This window comes from Lycorma delicatula, chromosome 3 (genome assembly GCF_047948215.1).
Source record: "Lycorma delicatula isolate Av1 chromosome 3, ASM4794821v1, whole genome shotgun sequence".
Lineage (NCBI taxonomy): Eukaryota > Metazoa > Arthropoda > Insecta > Hemiptera > Fulgoridae > Lycorma > Lycorma delicatula.
Genome location: NC_134457.1, coordinates 137973557 through 137994367, shown reverse-complemented (window position 1 = coordinate 137994367; position 20811 = coordinate 137973557). Strand labels below are relative to the sequence as shown.

The 20811-nt window shown below is 32.8% G+C and overlaps 1 protein-coding gene across 1 annotated transcript; it reads right to left on the bottom strand.

Moving 5' to 3' along the window:
- Positions 1–3110: 3110 nt before the first annotated feature.
- On the bottom strand, positions 3111–20509 carry LOC142320984 (uncharacterized). Its single transcript, XM_075358983.1, has 3 exons — positions 20261–20509; positions 10108–10361; positions 3111–4068 (listed from the first exon to the last, which is right to left on the bottom strand). The coding sequence occupies exons 1-3, from the start codon at positions 20507–20509 to the stop codon at positions 3111–3113; spliced, it is 1461 nt and encodes a 486-aa protein (XP_075215098.1).
- Positions 20510–20811: the final 302 nt, after the last annotated feature.

Sequence of the window (20811 nt, the reverse complement as noted above, 5' to 3'; positions counted from 1 at the left end):
AATTATTTTATAAATCTATTATGTTGAATAATAAATGTTACATAATAGAATATTAGCTTAGAATTTTATTTAAAAACTAATTTTTTAATATAATGTAATAGATAATTTTATAAAATTGGATGTAACTTAGAGGCAAATCATGTTCAGTCTGTTATTTGTTTTAACCCCTAAACGTAATCTATTTCAATTTTATTAAGCAAATGATTAATTCTTTAAATATGGAGTCATGGTAAAAATAGGCAAAATACCATACTGATCAACAATTTAAGTGGGTACTTAATATAATAGTTACTTATATATTAAAAAAACTTTGGAGAAAACTTAAGTGTTTTATTCATTTCAATTATTTTTTGGTTAATTCAATTTTGATTAACCAGAATAAGTAATATTTTAAAGAAAGATGGTAATTATAAACTTTGTCACAATTACAGAAAAAAATTATATTTAAATGACAGTGATGATATTTGTAGTATGTAAAAATTATTGTCATTGTAAATTCCTGACATTTGCTACTTTTCAAAAAGATGTGCTCATATCTAGACATCTGAAGCTGATAAAGGATCTAAGGGTTCTTAACTTCTAGAAGACTCTTTTTACAGGTGTATTCTTTTGAATTACAATGTGGGGAATGTGCTGACTAATCTACTCTGGTTAGATTTTTATATTTGTTTGGAAATTTCCTCATCCTGATTGCTCTGTTTAAATTACTATCCATTAATATGCAATCTCATTGGCAAATGGTACAACATGAGAGTTTTAGTATAAGCACCAGATGTTATCACAAGATGTTTTAGTGCAGCTCAGATATTAAAGTTTCAACAATAAACATTAGAAGTTCATTTTACATATAAAACTCAGTACAATTTATTAGTATGTCTCCACACTCAAATCTTTCTTACTGGATTTTAAAGAGTAAATGTTCGACTCTTTATTTAACAGAATCAAGCTAAGCCATGTTTAGTTTCCTATAAACAGTGTCACACCAATATGAATGGTGACGCTTCTCATCGTCACTGGGTGGTATTCCCTGATGAGTGCTGAACATTTTTCAGGCTTCTTTGTCCTAAAGTTTGGTTCATGTAACCTATAGATTTTCTGGAATGAAATAATAATTTTGGTAGTAAAATAATGTATTAAAGTTCTTGATACAAAACTGGATCTAAAATCCTGGGTTCTGATCCTGGGTTTGAGTTGTTGATTTTTGTGCTGCTTTGTGACTAGTGGTTATTCTTCCTTATTATTACACTTATGTAATCTGAATTGATAAATTTATATAACTTATCTCTCTTGTAATACCAAAAAGGTATTAAGACTAAGCTCTTCTTGACAAAATGTCATAATTGCAAATATTTTTTGATCAATATTCAACTATAAAATGTTACTTTCATAAAGAAAATATACTACTTGTAAAGAAGTTTCATTAACAAACTATCTATACAAGCAAGTTCATTGCAAACAAATGACTGATTATTTGTAGCAATTACTGGATTTTTAAAGTCAAATATCTTTTTTTAAATAGCTGATTCCTGAAATCAAATAACAAGCACGCATTAATATTTGTTAATTTCCTTTTAGCAGCTTAATGTTAATGCCCATTTATAGCCGCTGATTGCAGTATGTGATAAATAACTAGCCTGACTGGAATTTCAACCTAGAATGTCCTGGAAAAAAGACATTTTGCTAAGCCAGTCTAATATTTATTAAATAAATTGATCAATATTAAATTCTAGTTTGCCTCTAGAATGTGCCAAGTTATAATCCACTACAATTATAATGGAGTATGTAATCTTCATTTGAATGGATTTATTTATAAATAAATTATGATAAAATTTTGATCATTTTTGAAAAGAGCAAAAACCATTTTTTTTGTCATTGTATACAAATCTTTGTAAATAATTGTTAGATTTATTTTTAAATGTTGCTTGCTTTTTAGTCTTTTTTAGAAGTTATAATTTGGATGGTATCTGGATTTCAATGTTTCACAGATATGTTGAGGACACACTATACAGTTCTGTTATGCAGTATATGATGCGTACTGTAGAGTTTTTAGAAATTTACATCCAGATTTGGAATTGAACCCAGAATCCTGGAGTAGAGGTCAGGAATGCTAAAAATTAATTGATTGTCCTTGTTAAATTCAAATTACTGTAAATAGGCAATATATTTTATAAGTCCTATGGTAGCTATATTACTCTAGTTAACTGCTTTATATTTCTGTATGCTTTAAATGAAAATTATTATAATTATTATAATTGTTATCAACAAAAGAAAGAATTTGTAATCTTTAATTTTTTTCTATATTACTTTAAATTTTATTTATCATTTACTGCTACAGGAATTTATAAATGCCAACAAGATGTAGTAAAACTAGACCCTGGATTGATTAACTTTGGTGATTACAAGTGACAGGTTTACGGTTCCTGAGGTGCTTTCAAACACTGACTCTTATTCTTAGTTCACAGCTTTCAATTTATAAAATACTACTTTCTGTTGCAGTTGTTGCCTGAACCATTAGGTTTTAAGGGAAACAGTTTACTTTCCTACCTAGTAGCTTTTTGTTATAACAATTATTCCCATAAAAAAAATTCATTGATTAACTCATACTTGTATTCATATTTGATATATTTCTATATTTTGGGAGCAATGGAACATCTATATAGTATATTATAATATATCACAATAGGTGAAAATGAACTAAACAGTATTATTTTTTAACTTTGACTATAATTTTTTCAGTTTTATCAAAAAAATTCAGTTATTATTTTCTTGATATCTTGAAACTCTAATGATGAAAATATAAGGAAATAGTAAGGGTAAAAATTTATGTAACAACCACAATAAAAAGAAGTTGCAACTGAAAGTTACAATAAATTATAATTATTTTAAAATAATTATAAAAATTTAAGTATTTTATTAATAAATAGCTTAAAAGCTGGAAATATCAATTCATGATATGTTTTTAAAATTATAAATCTTAACATATGAATAATTATTATTTAACCCATAATAATAAAATAGAATAAACTCATTTGATAAAATTGTAATAAAAAAATAACAGATATATTATTTTATAATAAAAAAGAAGAGTGTAGGCTACCAACAGTTTACAGCTACTTTACAAAAAGATCCTTAAGAGTAGAACAAAGTGAGTTGTCACGTGTACCTTCATCTTCATCTGGCTGTTTTGTTTTATTTCCAAACCATGAAGTTGTTTTACTTGTATTTGTATTATTGGAAGAAGATTGATCTTGCTCAGAGGATATTTGTTGGTTTTGTGACTGTGAGCTTGATGAAGGCTCACCGCCAACCTTTTGATTCAAATACACTTCAATAGCACTACCTATCAACTGAGCGTCTATTACTGATCCAGTTGGTTTATCCCACACAACTTTCTTTAATTCTTGAGATTCTTCTATCGTTTGTTTCTTTTTGTCGATTAAACTGGTATTTTGCCTTTCATCAGCAAAAGTGACTGCCACAGGTGGTTTAGTGGTAACAGGTGGGGATGATCCATCCTGTTGTTGATTTTGATCATTAGATGGTCTCGGTGTTAAGTACTTTTTATTAGCCATTGGTTGATGCCGTCTGGCAAACCAGTTTGGTCCTTGTTGTTCTTTACCTTCTGGTAAAAGGGACACATCAAAGCTATTAGAACGTGAACCCTTTAGAACACTTCTGCGCTGATCTAAAGTACTCAGTGGTTTAGTTATTGTGGCTTGGGTATCAGTAGATTTACCTGTTTCTGTATTGATTTCTTGTGCAGATGATGTCAAAGATGACATGATAGATATTAAATCAGTATTGGAACAAACTATACCTGATGCCCTACGAGGTCCTTTTTGAACGGCCAGGGGAGCTGTTGGCTGTACGATTTCAGAGCTACGTCGAGGTGGAGCTTGATAACGTTGGGGAGCTGCACCTCCTTCAACTGGTTGGATCTCGCATATCTTTTCTTCCTTTTCATTCTGCCACATTTTCATTTGTACTTTACGAGGAGTTTTGATTTCTGCAATATCATCCATTATGTCGAGTTGTAAATTGAAATTACTTCCACTTAGGCTTGGGGATCTGAAACAAAAAGGTTTTATTAAAGTATGATTTACTTAATTTTGTAAGTAAAGGAAAATTAAGTGTGAAACAATTCAGTCCAAATTCCTTGCTGACTGATGCTTATTCTTGCCATCATTTCCCCTTCACAATCCCTACAGTTAAAGACTTGAAATTATGCAGCAAGATTTATTTTATGAAGTAGACATCTGCTAAGAGAGGGTTATTACAAAACCCATTTAACAAAGTTATTGTACATCAAACATAAAAAACAGGGTTTTTAATCCAATTTATGGGTTTTCACCTCAGATTTTTCAAAAAACTACTGTAGATATATGGTTCTGGGACCTATTTTATTTGATTTTCTGGTCAGAAACCATAAGAAATCACTAAGTCTTCCTCTTAATTAAAGTCCTAAAAACTTCAATACGACCTCATTTCATTGGGGTAACTGAAAATTTATTAGTAGTTATAACTTGCAAACGATGTATTATAGGACATATGTTTATATTAACTTTTTCCATTATTTGTTTATGTTAAATATAATCCTGAGATAGTTATTGCCGATAAAACAATAACATTTCGGTTATAACATTAAAAATATTTTACTTAAATTATTTTTAACCTTTGAATTTCGTAAATAATACATTAAATCCATATATATAAAAATGTTAAGTTCGTTTGTGTACGGCTTCAAAAACTCAAAATGTTCTGCATCGATTGAGCTCAAATTTTAGCACGATAGAATCCGCATCCGCATCAAAGATTGTTTTCATCTATTTTTAATAAATCTATCTATCTATTTTTAATTTGGAAACGTAAACAAAGGAAAACCAATCAGATCAATGCAAGATGGCCGCTGTCAAACACAACGACCAATCACAAAGAGCCCGTATGGCCGTTGCCAATGTAAACAAAATCAAAACTGATTAAGTAACAAATTTGTTTGAATTATATTTAACAGCTAAAATATCTATATTTTATTAAAAAAAACACCAAAACAAAAAGAAAAGCCACCAAGAAGGATGACATACAGTAAATAAATTAAAACACCCAACTTTCTTATAGCCCAGATAGACTTAAGACTACGCAAACAAAAAAAGTCGAAATAACCAAATACACAGAAAATAATATCCCTACATAATGACCAAAAAATCCTTTGTTAGGTTATTTTTTTACATATATATGACCAAACAATCATTTTTTGGTCATTTAGCGTTTTTTGCTATGTAAAAGCAAAGAACAAAATTCACAAATAACACTGAAACCACACAACTAAGTATTCGTTATTTTTTGTTTTTTCTAACTCCGAAACCACCGTTATGCATTGCTTCAGATGATGATATGAATGATTTATAGCGTATGAAAATGCCATGCCTGATCGGGATTCAAACTTGGAACCACCGGATTAAAGTCAGAGACGTTACCACTCGCGCCACGGAGGCCGGCAAACATATTCGTTAGGAGCCGAATAAAAACACGACTTACCAATATGGCGTTGTGTGTCAAACCAATTTTATACGGACTATAATTACTTTTAATACGCGAAACCCTTTGCAATGATTGAACATTAACTTAAACCTCTTCAAAAATTATTCCTTTTGAACTAAGCCACATTTTGATATCATTGTTTTTCTATAACACGGCTGGAATTCTTTTCGTTTAATGATAAGAAGCGTTGTCGAAGAAAATAACCGAATTCTCTTCCAAAAGACATAATACACCGCTAAACTATTTCTAAATAATTCAAATTCGTGTAATTTTTTTACGAATCGCGTTTTTATCAAAATCTCACCTTTTTCTCAATTGACCTGCGGGATTTTGTTTTCTCTGGAGACCGTAATTCATTAGTAGATTCATACTCGAAAATCACGTTGTACACTGAAGCAACACAACTTTTACTTACGTTAGCAGTTTATTAACATCTGAAATCAACGCCGTTTGATTATTCTGTAATTTGTAAGCATTACTCTGCTTTTGTAAGCATTTAAAATGATGTGTTTTTTCGCACGACTTAAGGGCTTTTTTGCGCAGCCCACAAATCTTTATATATAAAAATGTTAAGTTCGTTTGTGTACGCTTCAAAAACTCAAAATATTCTGCACCGATTGAGCTCAAATTTTAGCACGATATATAACCCACATCAAAGATTGTTTTTATCTATTTTTCGCATCAGTCACATACCCGGGACCGCGAGAAAACAGTTTTTTAACGGTCAGCTGTGTACCAGTGACCGCGCCATCTGCCGGAAGAGAGGGGAACACTCGCCATACTAGCTAACGACAACCGCAGTCACATGTGAAATAATACCTGTTCCCAATTACATTGTTTATTAACAAAAAAAAAAAAAACGTCTCCACTTGCATCTGATTAAGATTATTATACAATCTGAATTAAATATTCACTTTAATCGAGGTGGTACTTTTGTGTGATCGTGTCGTGATTGAGCTGGGCCTTTCACCAAGCTCTGAATTTATTAGAAAACGACCAACAGTGGGATATATGTATTAATGACGCGTGCAACACTGCACATCCAAACCAAATTCGCGCATTATTCGCAATTATATTGTCCGCTTGCTTCCCTTCATCTCCCACAGAGTTATGGGAAAGATATCGATCGCATATGGCTGAGGATATTTTGCATAGAGTACGCCTAGAAAATACCAATATGACCATGGAATTTACAGAAGGAATTTACAACGAAGCATTGATAAATATTGAAGACAAGTGCTTAGCTATTGCAAATAAAGTTCTTAGTCAATTGGGAATGCCAGCACCCACCGAGCTGCGATTGCTTCATTTGATGTGGATTTACGCCGTGAACAGAGTTACAACATTGGTGAACTTCAGTCATATGTCCAATCAAACATTCCCAAATTAACACGTGAACAGAAAGGAATTTATGATCGCATAATGCAAATGATAAATGACGGAGTTGGGGGGACCTTCTTCTTGGATGCGCAAGGAACTGGGAAAACATTCCTCATTAGATTGATTCTAGCAACGGTTCGATAAAAAAATGACAATTATCCTGTTGCGGAATATTAATCAGCCAAAACTCTGCAAAGGCACGCACGCGACTTGCAGTTAAGAAATTGATGAATAACGTATTGGAAGCAACGATTTTAACGGAGCCTTTCAAAGGTGAAGATGTCCTCATTCCTCGAATACCAGTAAAAATGGCCGATACACCATTTTAATTTAAAAGATCGCAATTCCCAATTCGATTGGCATTTGCAATCACAATCAATAAAGCTCAAGGTCAATCTTTAGAATTGTGCGGTTTAGATTTAGATGCGGATTGCTTCTCACATGGGGAACTGTATGTTGCGTGTTCCCGAGTCGGCAAACCAGATAGCCTTTATATCTACGCAGACAGTGGAAAAACAAAAACATATTGTATATCCACAAGTATTGCAAAATTAAACTTCTATGAAACGTATGCTTTGTTTTGTTTCTCATTTCTCATCCATGCAACCACAATGTGCCACAGCGAAGCGTGGCGGGTAGAGCTAGTTTTATTATAAATTATTCAATTTCATACTACTTTTCTTGAAAGGTAAGTATGATAAAGTGTGTAAGCCATGTAATGTTTAATCTTTGATTTTATAATTTCTGAATTTCTTTCACTGCTTTTATCTTGAAGCATCAATGTTAATCACGGGTTGCCCTTGGGTGGTTTGCCTTGTCATCAGCAATTGTAAATTTACCTGAGAAGCACATTACAATCGTTTTATCCATATTTAAGTTTAGGTAGGCTATTCAATGAATGATCTTTTGAACAGCTAAGATAATCCTATAAGGTTATCTTCTGAAGTAGTTGCATTGGTACCATTTGTGAAGAATGTAACAAAGAATAATTTGATACTTGAGAAATATTATTCATAAGTATTAAGAAGATGAAGGGACTAAGGGCATGTCCCTGGGGCACCTACCTCTTACTGAGGATCTCTTTTCTTCTTTTTTAATAGGTTCTCTTATGCAAAGATGAAATTTCAGTCATACATCCATCCATTTGGTGATAAGGTATAACTTTCACAATAACCACTTCCTTTTATTCTAAAACTAAGTTTTTTGATTACAAAGAAGTTTAGAACTAAATTTAATGGTTTATTGAGAGCAAGAAGTGCAAAAGAATTTTTTGTTACCTATGTAATTTAAAATATCTTCATTTACTTAAAGTTGCTGTATCAACAGAAAATGTTTCCTTAAACTACACTGAGTATTAAGTCACTATATTATGTTTTCCAAGAAAATTTAAAAGTTTACTTTACATAATGTTTTCATACAGATTAACCTTTTTGGATAAAAGAGAAACATGCTCTTCAATAATTTAAATCAAATACAGCACTTTTCTTATGATGGGGTATATGATGGAAATTATGATGAATAAATACAATACAAATACAACTATTTTAAATGTTTCTCACTCAATGAGAAACATTTAAAATAATTGTTTTGTTTATCAGTATTATTTATATTAACTGTTAATTCCCTACTATTGTGATACATGCAGATTTTTAATGACAGCAATAATACTAAATTCACAGTAATTTATTTAGTGGTAAGCCATGTAACCAGAAATGTTATGGCCTAAGATAGGGAAGTTTACTATCAATAATTCCCCTTAATTGAATAAATTTTGTTTCTAAAAAAAACAATAAATTTAATATTTAATTTAATAACCTTTATTGTAACCATGTAAAATTTGCGTTTAAGAAACCTTTAATGAATTACGAATATGTTATGTTGGTTTTGTTTATCAGGATGATTTAATCCAAAATTATCAAATAGGGTGTAAAAACTTGTGTATTAGGAGAATTAATTGACAAATGACGAGCTATCATTCTAGTCCATATCTTGTCGTGTGGTGGATTTCTTTCCAACTCTGTCGCGTAATAAGATTCTTTTTTCACCCAAAATAACACATTTCTGGCACATAAACTGTGATAGATTGCACATTATCAGTAAAAAGTAACTTTCCACGATGCACTACAGCGGGGAATCTTTCTAATAAAGTTCGGCAGGATGTAGCATGACGTTTCACGTCTTCATCTGATAACTCACTGATGAATATCGGACGAAATGACCTAACTTTCAAGTCCTTTTTCATACGCTCTTGCATTGACGTACATGGTATATGGAGTTAAGCTAACTGTTTATGCGTTGATTTCATTGGGGATTGTTCAATGGAAACTGGAATAGCAGCACGTGTTTCTAATCGCATTAACTTTCGTCCAGTCCATGGCCTATGTTAAACAGTGCCTAATTCAAACACACATTTGCCCATGCCAACATTATTGCTTTTCATTGCCGCAACTTATTAAAACATTGCCGAAACATATCACTAATTAGCTTCATTGATTGATTCATACGTTGTCGTTCATGAACCCATACACTTGTCACTAACCGCTCCTCGACGCTGTAACTTCTCGTATTAGCCATTTTAGCACAACTTTCTTTTACTCAGAGTATGTGATCTAAAAAACTGTTGCCAACCGACCCCATCAAAAATACTGTATGTTCTAAAGATATATCCTAACTCATATTTTTCATTAGCTTTAGGGGTACGGTGACTTCCCAGCCATGCTATATTGTGGGTATGAGTTTGTATTGGTTTCTATTTGGTTTTATTTCTCAGGAGGGGATCTGCAGTTATGATATATGACGTGGTTAATTGAACATTTAATAAAATTGATTCATTAAACTTTTAAAAAAAAGTGGTTTGAAGTGTTTGTTGTATACTATCTTGCTTGGTCAACTTGTAAATCAAGGTCACTATTGGTCATTTGTTGCTCAATCAACTTGTAAGGGGTAGGACTTGAATGAAAATTTTATTTGTATATTTTTTATTTTTAATATTTATTTTTATATCAAAATATTAGTAGTTTTTATCTTTACAGTAATATTAGTTTTCATGTATTTTATTCCAAGAAAACGTTTCATTCATTAGTAAAAAATAAATACAGTGAATGTTTGTAATAAAATTTTACATTGAAGAAAATGTTATGTTTATGGATTATTTAATTATATCTACTATTTGTATGTGATAAGGTTTACCTAGCAATACTTGATGAAGAATCTTTTCGAGATAATCTGCCAGTAAGTGGAAGACCAGTTGGAAATGCAGCAATAGATTCTCGTCGATTTCTGCCAAATAAAACTGATGTTGGAGGTGCCCTTGATATAGTAACCACTGAATGTCTTCTTCCTCCTGCTTGTGGTACTGGAGCAGTACTCAGAGTTGCTAGGAAAGCAGCTTCTCTAGCCGATGGACCTTTACCTTCACCGCCTTGCTCAGATAATCTTCGTACCTTTAATAACAGAGATTTTTCTTTAACATTTTGTTCATTACACAAGTCAAAATGCATTCAAATGAAAATATTTTAAGTAAATAATAAAGTAATTAAAGAAAAATTAAATATTTGTGAACCTTATGACATTGTTACTATGACATAATTAAATTACATAAATCATTTTAGTAATTCTTCATTCCAGTACTAGTATTACTTAACTGTTAACAGTAAATTTAATTTTTTTAATGGAATTGCAGATGAATCTACTAGAATAAAGAAAGAAGTCTTTTACAACTAGTAGAGGCACACTTTTATCTAAAATGCATAGCATAATTGCACATTTTAGTATTAATTATTTGTTTTCTATAACAAGTTTTCCAGCTACTGCTGGGTCTCTGAGGGCCAGATGGGAGGCTCAGAGAGTGTATTACAACTTTGCCAGAGAGTACTGCACAAATAGGTACAAAGAGTGTCAGATAGAGATTCGGAAACTTATAAAGTACTCTAAAAGGGCCTGTTGGCAAAAATTAATCCAGTTAGAGAACGACCTTTGGGGTAGGCCTTATAAAATCCTAGTTAAAAGTGTCCTTAAACCGAGAGCTCGTGCTGCCCCAGGAGTTGAAATTCAGGTTATAATTAATGGTTTATTCCCCCATGGAGAAGGGGTATTTTCGGACGTAGATGAGGAAGAAAGTTCTCTGCCGTTTACTAAAGAGGAATTTGTTCAGGCAGTGGAACGCCTACCGCGTGATAAGGCCCCAGGCCCGGATGCCGTGCCAAATTTAGTGGTCAAGCTGGCATATGTTGCACATGTAGATGTCTTCCTAGAGACATATAATGCCTGTTTGGAAGAGGGGCATCTTTCCTGAACTTTGGAAGAGACTATGTCTTATCCTAGTACTGAAATCTGGCCGCGATCCGGCTATCCCGTCATCCTTTTGTCCCCTAGCGATGATTGATGCGATGGGAATGGACATGGAGCGAATGATACCGCAGTGATTGGTCCGAATAATTGAGGACTCTGGTGGCTTTTCTTTGAGGCAATTTGGCTTTTGAGCTGGAAAGTCTGCATTGGACGCGGTGGCCAAGGTGACGGATGCGGCCCGTACTATCGTTGCTGAGGGAAGATGTACGTGATGGTGACGTTAGATGTGAGGAATGCATGTAATTACGTTTCTCACACCACCATCGCCTCAGCATTGGTGAACCTTCAAGTCCTTAGTTATGTAATGAGGATGATATTGTTATAGCTGAGGGATTAGAGGCTCATACACGCTACTGAGAATAACACTTTAGAGAGAAGTGTCGTTCGAGGTGTTGCGCAGGGATCGGTCCTTGGACAGACCCTGTGTAATGCTACGTATGGTGGACTACTGTAGATCCCCCTTCTTGAGGATGTCTCCATTTTTAAATATGCTTATGATGTCGCGCTAGTGGTTAATGCAGCCACTAAGAAGGATATTTCCAACAAAATTCGGACTTCATATCGAGCCGTTAGTGCGTGGATGGCTGGTGTAGGATTAGAACTAGCACCAGAAAAGACAGAGATAGTCTTAATTACTGCTAGGAAATGACGCCCAACCCTGATCATTGAATTGGAGGGAAGGAGGATTGTATCAAAGCCTGCCATCAGATATTTGGCGATATGGGTCAGATTTGGAATTTTGTATCTTGGAGGCCAGAGAGAAAGCAGAAAGAGTAATGTGTGCTGTTACGGCTCTTCTCCCCAACACAAGGACCTAGTGAGCAGAGAAGGAAACGTACTCCTAAATATTATATGGTGCGGAGATATGAGCTAGCGCGTTAAGATACGGCAGATACAAAGGAGTGGTAGACTCACTGTATCGGAAGTGTTACCTGCGGATAATGTCCGCCTATCGAATGGTGTCTCACGAGGCAGTGGAGGTACTAGCGGGGGCAGTGGCGGTTGATCTACTGATAGCCCTCACAGTGAAAAGGGCAGAAACTAGGAGGTTGCCACTCCAGGAGAAAAAGGAATAACTTGAGGCTTATACCAGGGAACTGATGTGCGTATGTCAGGAGCAGTGGGATACAGGTCAGAAAGGTCAGTGGACCCGCCGTCTGTTTGGGAACATTCGAGCTTGGTGTGAGAAGAGGAAACATGGCTAAATTGATTTCTTTCTTATGTAGTTTTTGGCGGGACACGGGGGGTTACAGGGCATACCTTTATAAGTTTGTCCTGGAACATTCGGACCGTTGTCTAATCTGATGACGAGGAGGAAACGGCGCAGCATGTTTTCTTTTCTTGTGTGCAATTTGAGGCTGCTCGACGATGTATGTTGGATGTACTGACTGTGAGGATATGTTCACATCGGAGGAGCTCCAGCGCATCATTCTAATGGGAGAATAGCAGGGGATGGCAATAGCAAGATTCAATAAGTACATAATGGAAGAGAGCTAAGAGCTGCAGAAGAAGGAGACATTGGTAGGTGCCGGGGCAGATAGACTCGCGGTCAAGTGCCTTGGGGCCTCCTGAGCATCTGGGAGTCGTCTTGGTGCAGTAAAGCCATGGGCACTCTATTCCTGGTGCTCGATGGCGTTCTCGTTGCTGTGGAAGACAGTTGCCATTGTGTAAGTACTGAGCTGGTAAGTCCTGTGTTGTGAGTCTGCTTGTGTAATATGTGTTTTTTTTTTAACGGAAAAAGGGAAGGGAACACAGGAAATTTCCTGTGTTCTGTATGTTTTTTCCTTGTTGTGATGTGCGAGTGATTTGTTACTCCTTGTGTTGGTGATATCCTTGGTGTTGTATGAGTTGTGTTGTGTGAGTGTATGTTTGGATGATTCAGTTGTGATTGCGATGACTGATTGTGTGTGCGGGCTTTCCCCCTTTCCTGAAGTGATGCTGCAAAGCAATCCCCAGAAGTGGCAGAAACCCAGGGGTGGAGGTTTAGTTGGTAGTGTGCAGGAACACACATGCACTTAAATCTTCTTGCGGAACCTGTTAGCGAGTCCGACACTGCTTCGGTGCCCGTAAATGGATGGAGGATGGATAGAGATGGAGGAACCCCGTTTCTACAATAAAAAAAGCTACTGCTGGGTCTGGGTCTGGGTGTGTGTGTGTGTGTGTGTGTGTGTGTGTGTGTGTGTGTGTGTGTGTGTGTGTGTGTGTGTGTGTGTGTGTATGTGTATAGACATATCCAATTACCGCTATTGGCTTGCCAAGCCTGAAAAAGCTGCAGATGTAATGCAATCTCACTGATTGCAGGATTACATAGAGAGACTGTAGAGTTGAGAAAGATTATACGTGAGCATTTTAGAGAAGGGTTAGATGATGATTAGAGATGGAGTAGAAGAAGGAGGGAGAGATGTGAGTTTGATTAAGTTAAAGGCTTAAATGAATTATGATTGAAGATTATGTGAATGTGAATATTCAAGGAGAAAAATTTTAAATGTGATGATCTGCTTTTGGAAACAAAAATATTAAGTTTTGAAATGCAGGAGTTTATTTCTCAAGGAATTGCAAATGAAATATTATTAATTTCTAAAATAAATAAGAGAAAAACAAAGGTAATGAAATGTGACAATAAGGAGGATATTGAGGAATTAAATAAAACACTAACAGACTGTAATACATCAGGAGTACAGAATTGTTTTTGGATAGTATAATTACAAAGGATGGACAAAATAGAGAGGAAAACCACAGTGACTCAAACAAAAAGAGCCTACAGGAAAGAAAACTGCTAGTATCAAATATTGATCTAAGAATTAGAGATATTTTTAAGATGTAGAAATGTATGATAGTGAAACATGGACAACAGTAAAAAAAAAAAAATAGAAAAAATAGAGGTCTTTGAAATATGGTTATAGGAAGATCTTGAAAATTAGGATGGTTGGTAAAGTATGAAATGAGATATTTAGAAAATAGGAGAAGAAAGAAATTTATGTTAGAATCTTGATTAAGAACTAGGTTGGATGCCTATATGAGTCTGTATAAAGTTACTGAGTTTTAATTAATGCAGTAGTATGGTAACGGATGAAATGTGTAGTAGTAAAAAACTACTGAGATTGAGGAAGATAAAGATCACTTACATATAAGATGTAATAATTATGATGAGGTAAAAAGGTTACTACAGAACAGAAAGGAATGGAATGTAGCATCAATCCAGTCAAATAACTGATAATTCAAAAAGAAATTTGAAACATGAATTATAATGTTCTGCAATGTTATCCATCATGTAGGTAGCAGCTATGTTAATCTGTTGCATAGGCCAAGCTGTTACGAGCCTGGTCTTTAGTACCATGTCATCACCACAAAATTCAATTCAATTTATTTCCACAATTTCACACAAAAATTACAAATATTTAAGTATAAAATAGTAAAGTACAAAAATTATAATATAATTACAATAGTAAATACAAATTTGAAGTACAATGTTATAATAAGAAATAGTACAAATGTTAAATGTTGTAATATACCTAGTAAATAAATATAAAATAAGATAAATTAATTTTTTATTCAATAAATGGAAAGGTAGTTAGATATTTCATTAAAAATTTAAACTATTTATATTCTGCTGCATTACTACAATTTCATTATTGTCAACACAAAAATCATTAACAATGAAAATGAACTATTTAAATTTACTGCCATTCACATTATAGAAAATAAATATCTACTAATAAAAGAATTAAATGATGGCCTATTTATTATAAGTTTCCATGTTAGATTGATAACAAGTTTATTAGCTAGATAAATCATCCACTGTAGTAATCATCTTCACAGGAGCTGAGGGTTCCTTCTGCATCAGAATTTTTCCATTTCAAGTCCACAGACAGGTATGTTTCTTCTCAGTCTCAGCCTGCCAAACTACCATGCATAACCTCTTCCTTCCTGGAAAGAGACTCTCGCTCATATAAATTGGAACTGTTGCTGCGACATCGCCAAGTCATTCGTGTTAAAGTTTCATTTCTCTATTTGCTTGTCCAAAATGCATTGTATGTCCTTACATCTCACAAGTTTTCCAATGATCTCAGATAGAGCGCTGAAAAAGGTGGGGCCTATTTACCCATGGACAGATTCTTATGGGCATAGTGTATTACTTGGATATGCTATATGTTAGCGAACTTTGTATTTTCACAGACTGAAAGTATGATGAGAATAATTTTCCAATAAGATGGAGCCCTTCACCATCTTGCAGAAGTTGTTTGAATTGCGTTCAATGACCGTTTTCAGAAGGCTGGATAGGCAGAGAAGCTCCCATTTCTTGGTCACTGTAAAATCCCGATTTGATGCTGATGCATTTCTTCTTTAGGAACAGCATAAAAGACATTGTGTAGCAAAAAAAAATCCAGCCACTTGAAAGTTGCACCAAAGAATAACAGCAGCTGTAGACATGCATTCCTGCTGCATAACAGCATTCCTGCAGACATGTTTGCCACAATGTGGAATGAGATGGATTACTAGTTTGACATTGCAGGGCTGTAAACATGCTCAGACTGAGCAGTATGATGTAAGACTTTATATGTTCATCTAATATAACACATACACTTGTAATCCTAAGTGTAATAAAGTATGTTTGATTTAAAACTCCTCAGTTATTTTTCAGATACCCAACATAAGATTAACACATTCTAAAAAAACTTGAATATCAATTTGATTTATTAAAAATATAACTAACTGCAAATGTGATGAATTATAATTAAAAAAAAAAAAAAAAAAAAAAAAAAAAAATTTAAATGTTTGTTTTGATCGGTTTTTTATCTTGGTTTAAATTTTTATTAAATATGGGTGGACCAACAAAAAATCACAGCTTGTGTAATAAGCCATTTTGCCAGAAATAAAAAATGGAAGAAACCTGGAACTTGATAAATATATGAAAAGTAATAGAGAGAAATGAAATTAAGAGACTACCACCAAGTGTTAGCTAAGACTGTCTACAGTACAGAAATATGAATTATTTTTTACCTTATGTTTGTATATTTGCATTCATGTAAAGAAAAATCAGAAGAATTTTTTCAAACTGTTTTTAAACATATTTTATTTATTTATTTCATACTCATATTAATGAGCTTATTATAACACTTTTCTTGACTTTTCAAGTAAAAACACTTTTATGTACAGTATATGAATGACATCGTCATTCACATATGAAGTACAGTATATGAATGACTTGATGTCATTCACATATGAAGTACAGTATATGAATGACTTGATGTCATTCATATACTGTACATAACTACACTTCACTTATATGAATATAAGTGAAGTGTCTTGAAGTAGTCTTGTATAGTCTCAGGTCGACCATTCCTGAATTGTGAGGTTGATTGAGACCCAACTACCAAAGAACACCAGTATCCATGCTCTAGTATTAAAATCTGTTTTAAAGTAATTGCCTTTACTAAGATTTGAACCTTAGAACTCTTGTCTTCGAAATCAGCTGATTTACAATAACGTGTTCACAACTAGACTAACCCAGTGTGTTAAATCAATATATTTAAATTAAAAAAAAAGGAGATGAAGTCTCTTTTGAACTGATGTGCTTCCTTGTAATATCCAAATATTTCATTAATTAAAATTTTATTTGGCTATAACTCTGGAATCAATGAAAATAAGTAACACTTATGGTATATCATTGAGAAGTTCTCAATGAGGGCTTATAACTGCAGTAAAGAAAAATCCAAAATCCAAATTTTTTTAGACTTTGGGCTTTTTGGACCCTTTTGGTTCAGTCGATTGCAATCAAAATGGGAGGTGCACAACTAGATGTTACAACAGTCCTAAATCCAAAATTTCAACATCCTATGGCTAATCGTTTTTAATAATAATATTAATAATAAGTATTAATATAAGTAAGTATAATATAATAAGTATTAATATAGTATTTTAATAATTTACATTCTTGTTTTTTTTTTTAGAAGCACCAAATTGATTTAGTATTTTAAATATAGGGAATCATTTTAAAAATATTTCATTCAGAGATTGACTGCAGTTTAAGAAACTACAACCCAGATATTTTTTTGTATTAATATGTTTTGTAACCATTTTTTTTTGCAGTTCTTTTAAAGTGATCCGTATGATGTGTAATTTTGTTCTGTGCTGAGTAAAATATTATATTTATTTATGAAAAATGGTAAACCAGAAGTACAGAAAGGGAAAAACTAATATTTAAAAAAAAAAGTAATTTTGTAGTTTAAAAATAATTAGTAATTTTAAGAGAATTATTGTCTCTTAATAATGGTGTATTGTAAATAACAAAGTTTAGTTTTTTTAACAAAGCCTTATGTTAGTTTGTTAACTGCTACAGTCACTAAACAAAATGCAAGCAATTTGTAGTTACCCTTTAAAAGCAAACCGATGTTCAGAGTTACAATTAAAGGGATTGTGGTTACGGTAGTTTTTATTTTATCATAATTTCACAATTATTTATTTTCTAAGATTTTCTTCATTTTTAGTTAGAAAATTAATCAGATTGTAATTATAATCTTTATAATCCAATAATTATTTCAAAGTTATACTTAATTTTTTCCATGTTTTAAGTGGCACTGATTATTAAGATCATTGGTCATGAATAAATTTAATGGCATGCAATGAAACTTTATCCAGATTTTGTAATTTTGTCTGTTTTCATAGTTTTTAATTTTCAGACTCTTACTCAATGAGTTTCAGAACTATCTACTTATAAAGAAATGCAGTCTGATTATTACAGTGTTCAAGATAGAATTTGGAACTGAAAAGGGAGTAGGTGTTCTAGAAGTTCCATCATTCAAGGGTGTGTGTGTGTTTTATGCTGTGTGTTTTATGACTTCATGGTAAAACAATTTTATGAAGTATTTTAACTAATTGAGTATTTATAAATTAAAACTTAATTATTTTATAATTAAGTAGGTATTTTTGTAATATTTCAGTTTACTTTTGTTCATTTAACCATTTTGAATTTTACAATGAATAAAAATTGGGCTTGTAAAAGTTCTCAGAATATTTTTTATTACATTTGCAGAGAATTCACCATGAAAAGTCAACAAAAACCAGTATTGAATCTGGTGAAAACTGCTATTATTTTGACTGACCCTTGGTAGACCAAGATAAATGCTGGGTTCCACATGAAGCATGCATCAAGTGCTATGTTAAACTAACCCAGTGGTTAAAAAGAAAAAAAAAACATTTGTCTTTTGGCCTACCTATGATTTGGTAAGAGCCTACTAAATATTGTGATGACTGCTGTTCTTTCTTAAAAAATGTTACTGGTTTCAATTCAAACAATAAAAGCAGTATTGCATACCCAAATGTTAGTTCTGCTATTAGACCAGTACTTCATGGTGTTGATTTACTAATTTCGATTGCTCCAACTTCTTGGAAAGAAATTTCTGATTTCCCAGAAGGTTCAACCAATGATTCCTCAACTTCAATAGATATTCAGTATGATTCCAGAAGAATCATACTGAACCTCACCTCATCACACAAGCTGAACTGAGCGACCTAATTCATGAGTTGTATTAGTCAAAACAACATGCAGAACTCCTAGGTTCATGTATTAAAGAATGGATTTTATTAAAAAAGGATACTAAATTTTCAGTACATAGAAACCGAAATGAAAATTTACCAAAATACTTTAGAAGAGATGTTTTAATTTGTTCCGGCCATGATGTTATGGAGCTAATGTCTGAACTGGACATTGGATATGTTATTCATGATTGGTGTTTATTTATAGCCTCATCTAAAAGAAGCTTAAAGGCAGTGTTGTTGCTAATTTGAATTAGTTTTCTTCTATACTGGTAGCATATGCTGTAGAAATGAAAGAAATATATGAAATGTATGTCAAAAATTTTAAAAGCTATTAAGTATGATGAACACTCATGGCTGACCTGAAAGTGATAAAGCTTCTTCTTGGTTTACAGAGTGGCTATACAAAATATATGTGTTTCTTGCGTTTGTGGGATAGTCGGACTAGAGATAAAACTATACAGTTAAAGACTTGCCAAAAAAAAATCAGTTTACTCCAAGAAAGGGAAATGTCAATATTCCCGTTGTTGAAGCAGATCATATTATTTTACCACCTCTACATATAAAACCAGGTCTGAGAATTTTGTAAAAGCATTAGATAAAGATGGAACCAGATTTAAATATTCAGCTGAGGTGTTTTCACAATAAAGTGAAGCCAAATTAAAAGAGGGAGTATTCACTGGTCCACAAGTAAAAAAATTAATTTGTGAAAATATATTTGACAACAAACTGAATCCTAAAGAACTAGCAGCATGGAAGTCATTCAAAGATGTTGTTACTGGTTTTCTTGGAAACAAAAAAGCTGAAAACCAGGATCAGATTATTAATGAACTCTTACTGAACTACAAAAATTTTGGCTGCAGAATGTCAATGAAAATTCATTTTTTACATTCTCATTTGGACATTTTCCCTTTTAAACCTGGGTGACATCAGCAATGAACAATGAGAAAGGATCCACCAAGATATATTGCAGATGGAACAATGCTATCAAGGCATTTGGGATAAATCTATCATGAATGACGACTGCTGGATGATAAAAAGAGAAGACTTCATTGAACACAAAAGGAAAATAAGAAGAAAGAAATTAAGATAAACGTAAATATTTGCAAAATAAAGGTAGGAATTTTAATTGTAATTATTATTATTTTTGTATTCTATTATTTAAGAAGTTTCTCAATATTTTAAACGATCACAACTAAAAATATGAAGGTGATAAAGAAAAACTGATTTCATTTTAATATTCAGTATGAAAAATTCATTCTAATTCACCTACTTTTATCTCAGTTTCAAATTATTATTTATTTTTCTTGACCTGCATTATTAATGAGAAAAACTTCAAAGATAAAAAAAAAAATTAATTTTTATACAGGAAAAAAATAACAACTTCTTGAAAATATAAACTAACTTTTATTTCATAAAGAGCATAAATAAAATTATAAATATTTATCTTACTAACCTGACTTGCTGTAATACCAGAAGTACATTGCGGAGTAGGAAGAGATCTTTTTCTTAAATCTCGATAAGGAGATAACAGATATGGATTCTGCAATGCTCCAGGTGAATCCAAAGGAGGTGTTGGTGGAGCAATAAAAGCTGCTGCTCCTTCTTCTTCTAGTTCTGCACCTGACTCTTCTACCACAATAAGTGGCTCATTGCTGGGGCCTGTTAGGCCAGGCCCACCTGTGAATGATGCTCTTCTCAGCATCTGAAAGCAAAGAAAACAAATTTATTAGTAAAAATAAGTAATATAAAGATAATTATTTCCAAAAAATTTTTGATTTTGTTTTCCATAAATATGTCTGGAAGGAATAATAATATTTTTTTCAATTTTTTCATTGCCGTACTGTCTTACTATAATAGTATGATTTAAACCCTATGTAATTGTGTAATACTTGAATATAGTATAAAAACTATATTGTAATTTGCTATGCTCTTGTCTGAAATGATTGGTGATGATATTAGTTTAAAATTGTTCTACCTTTAGTAATGAAAAACTTAACAAAAGTG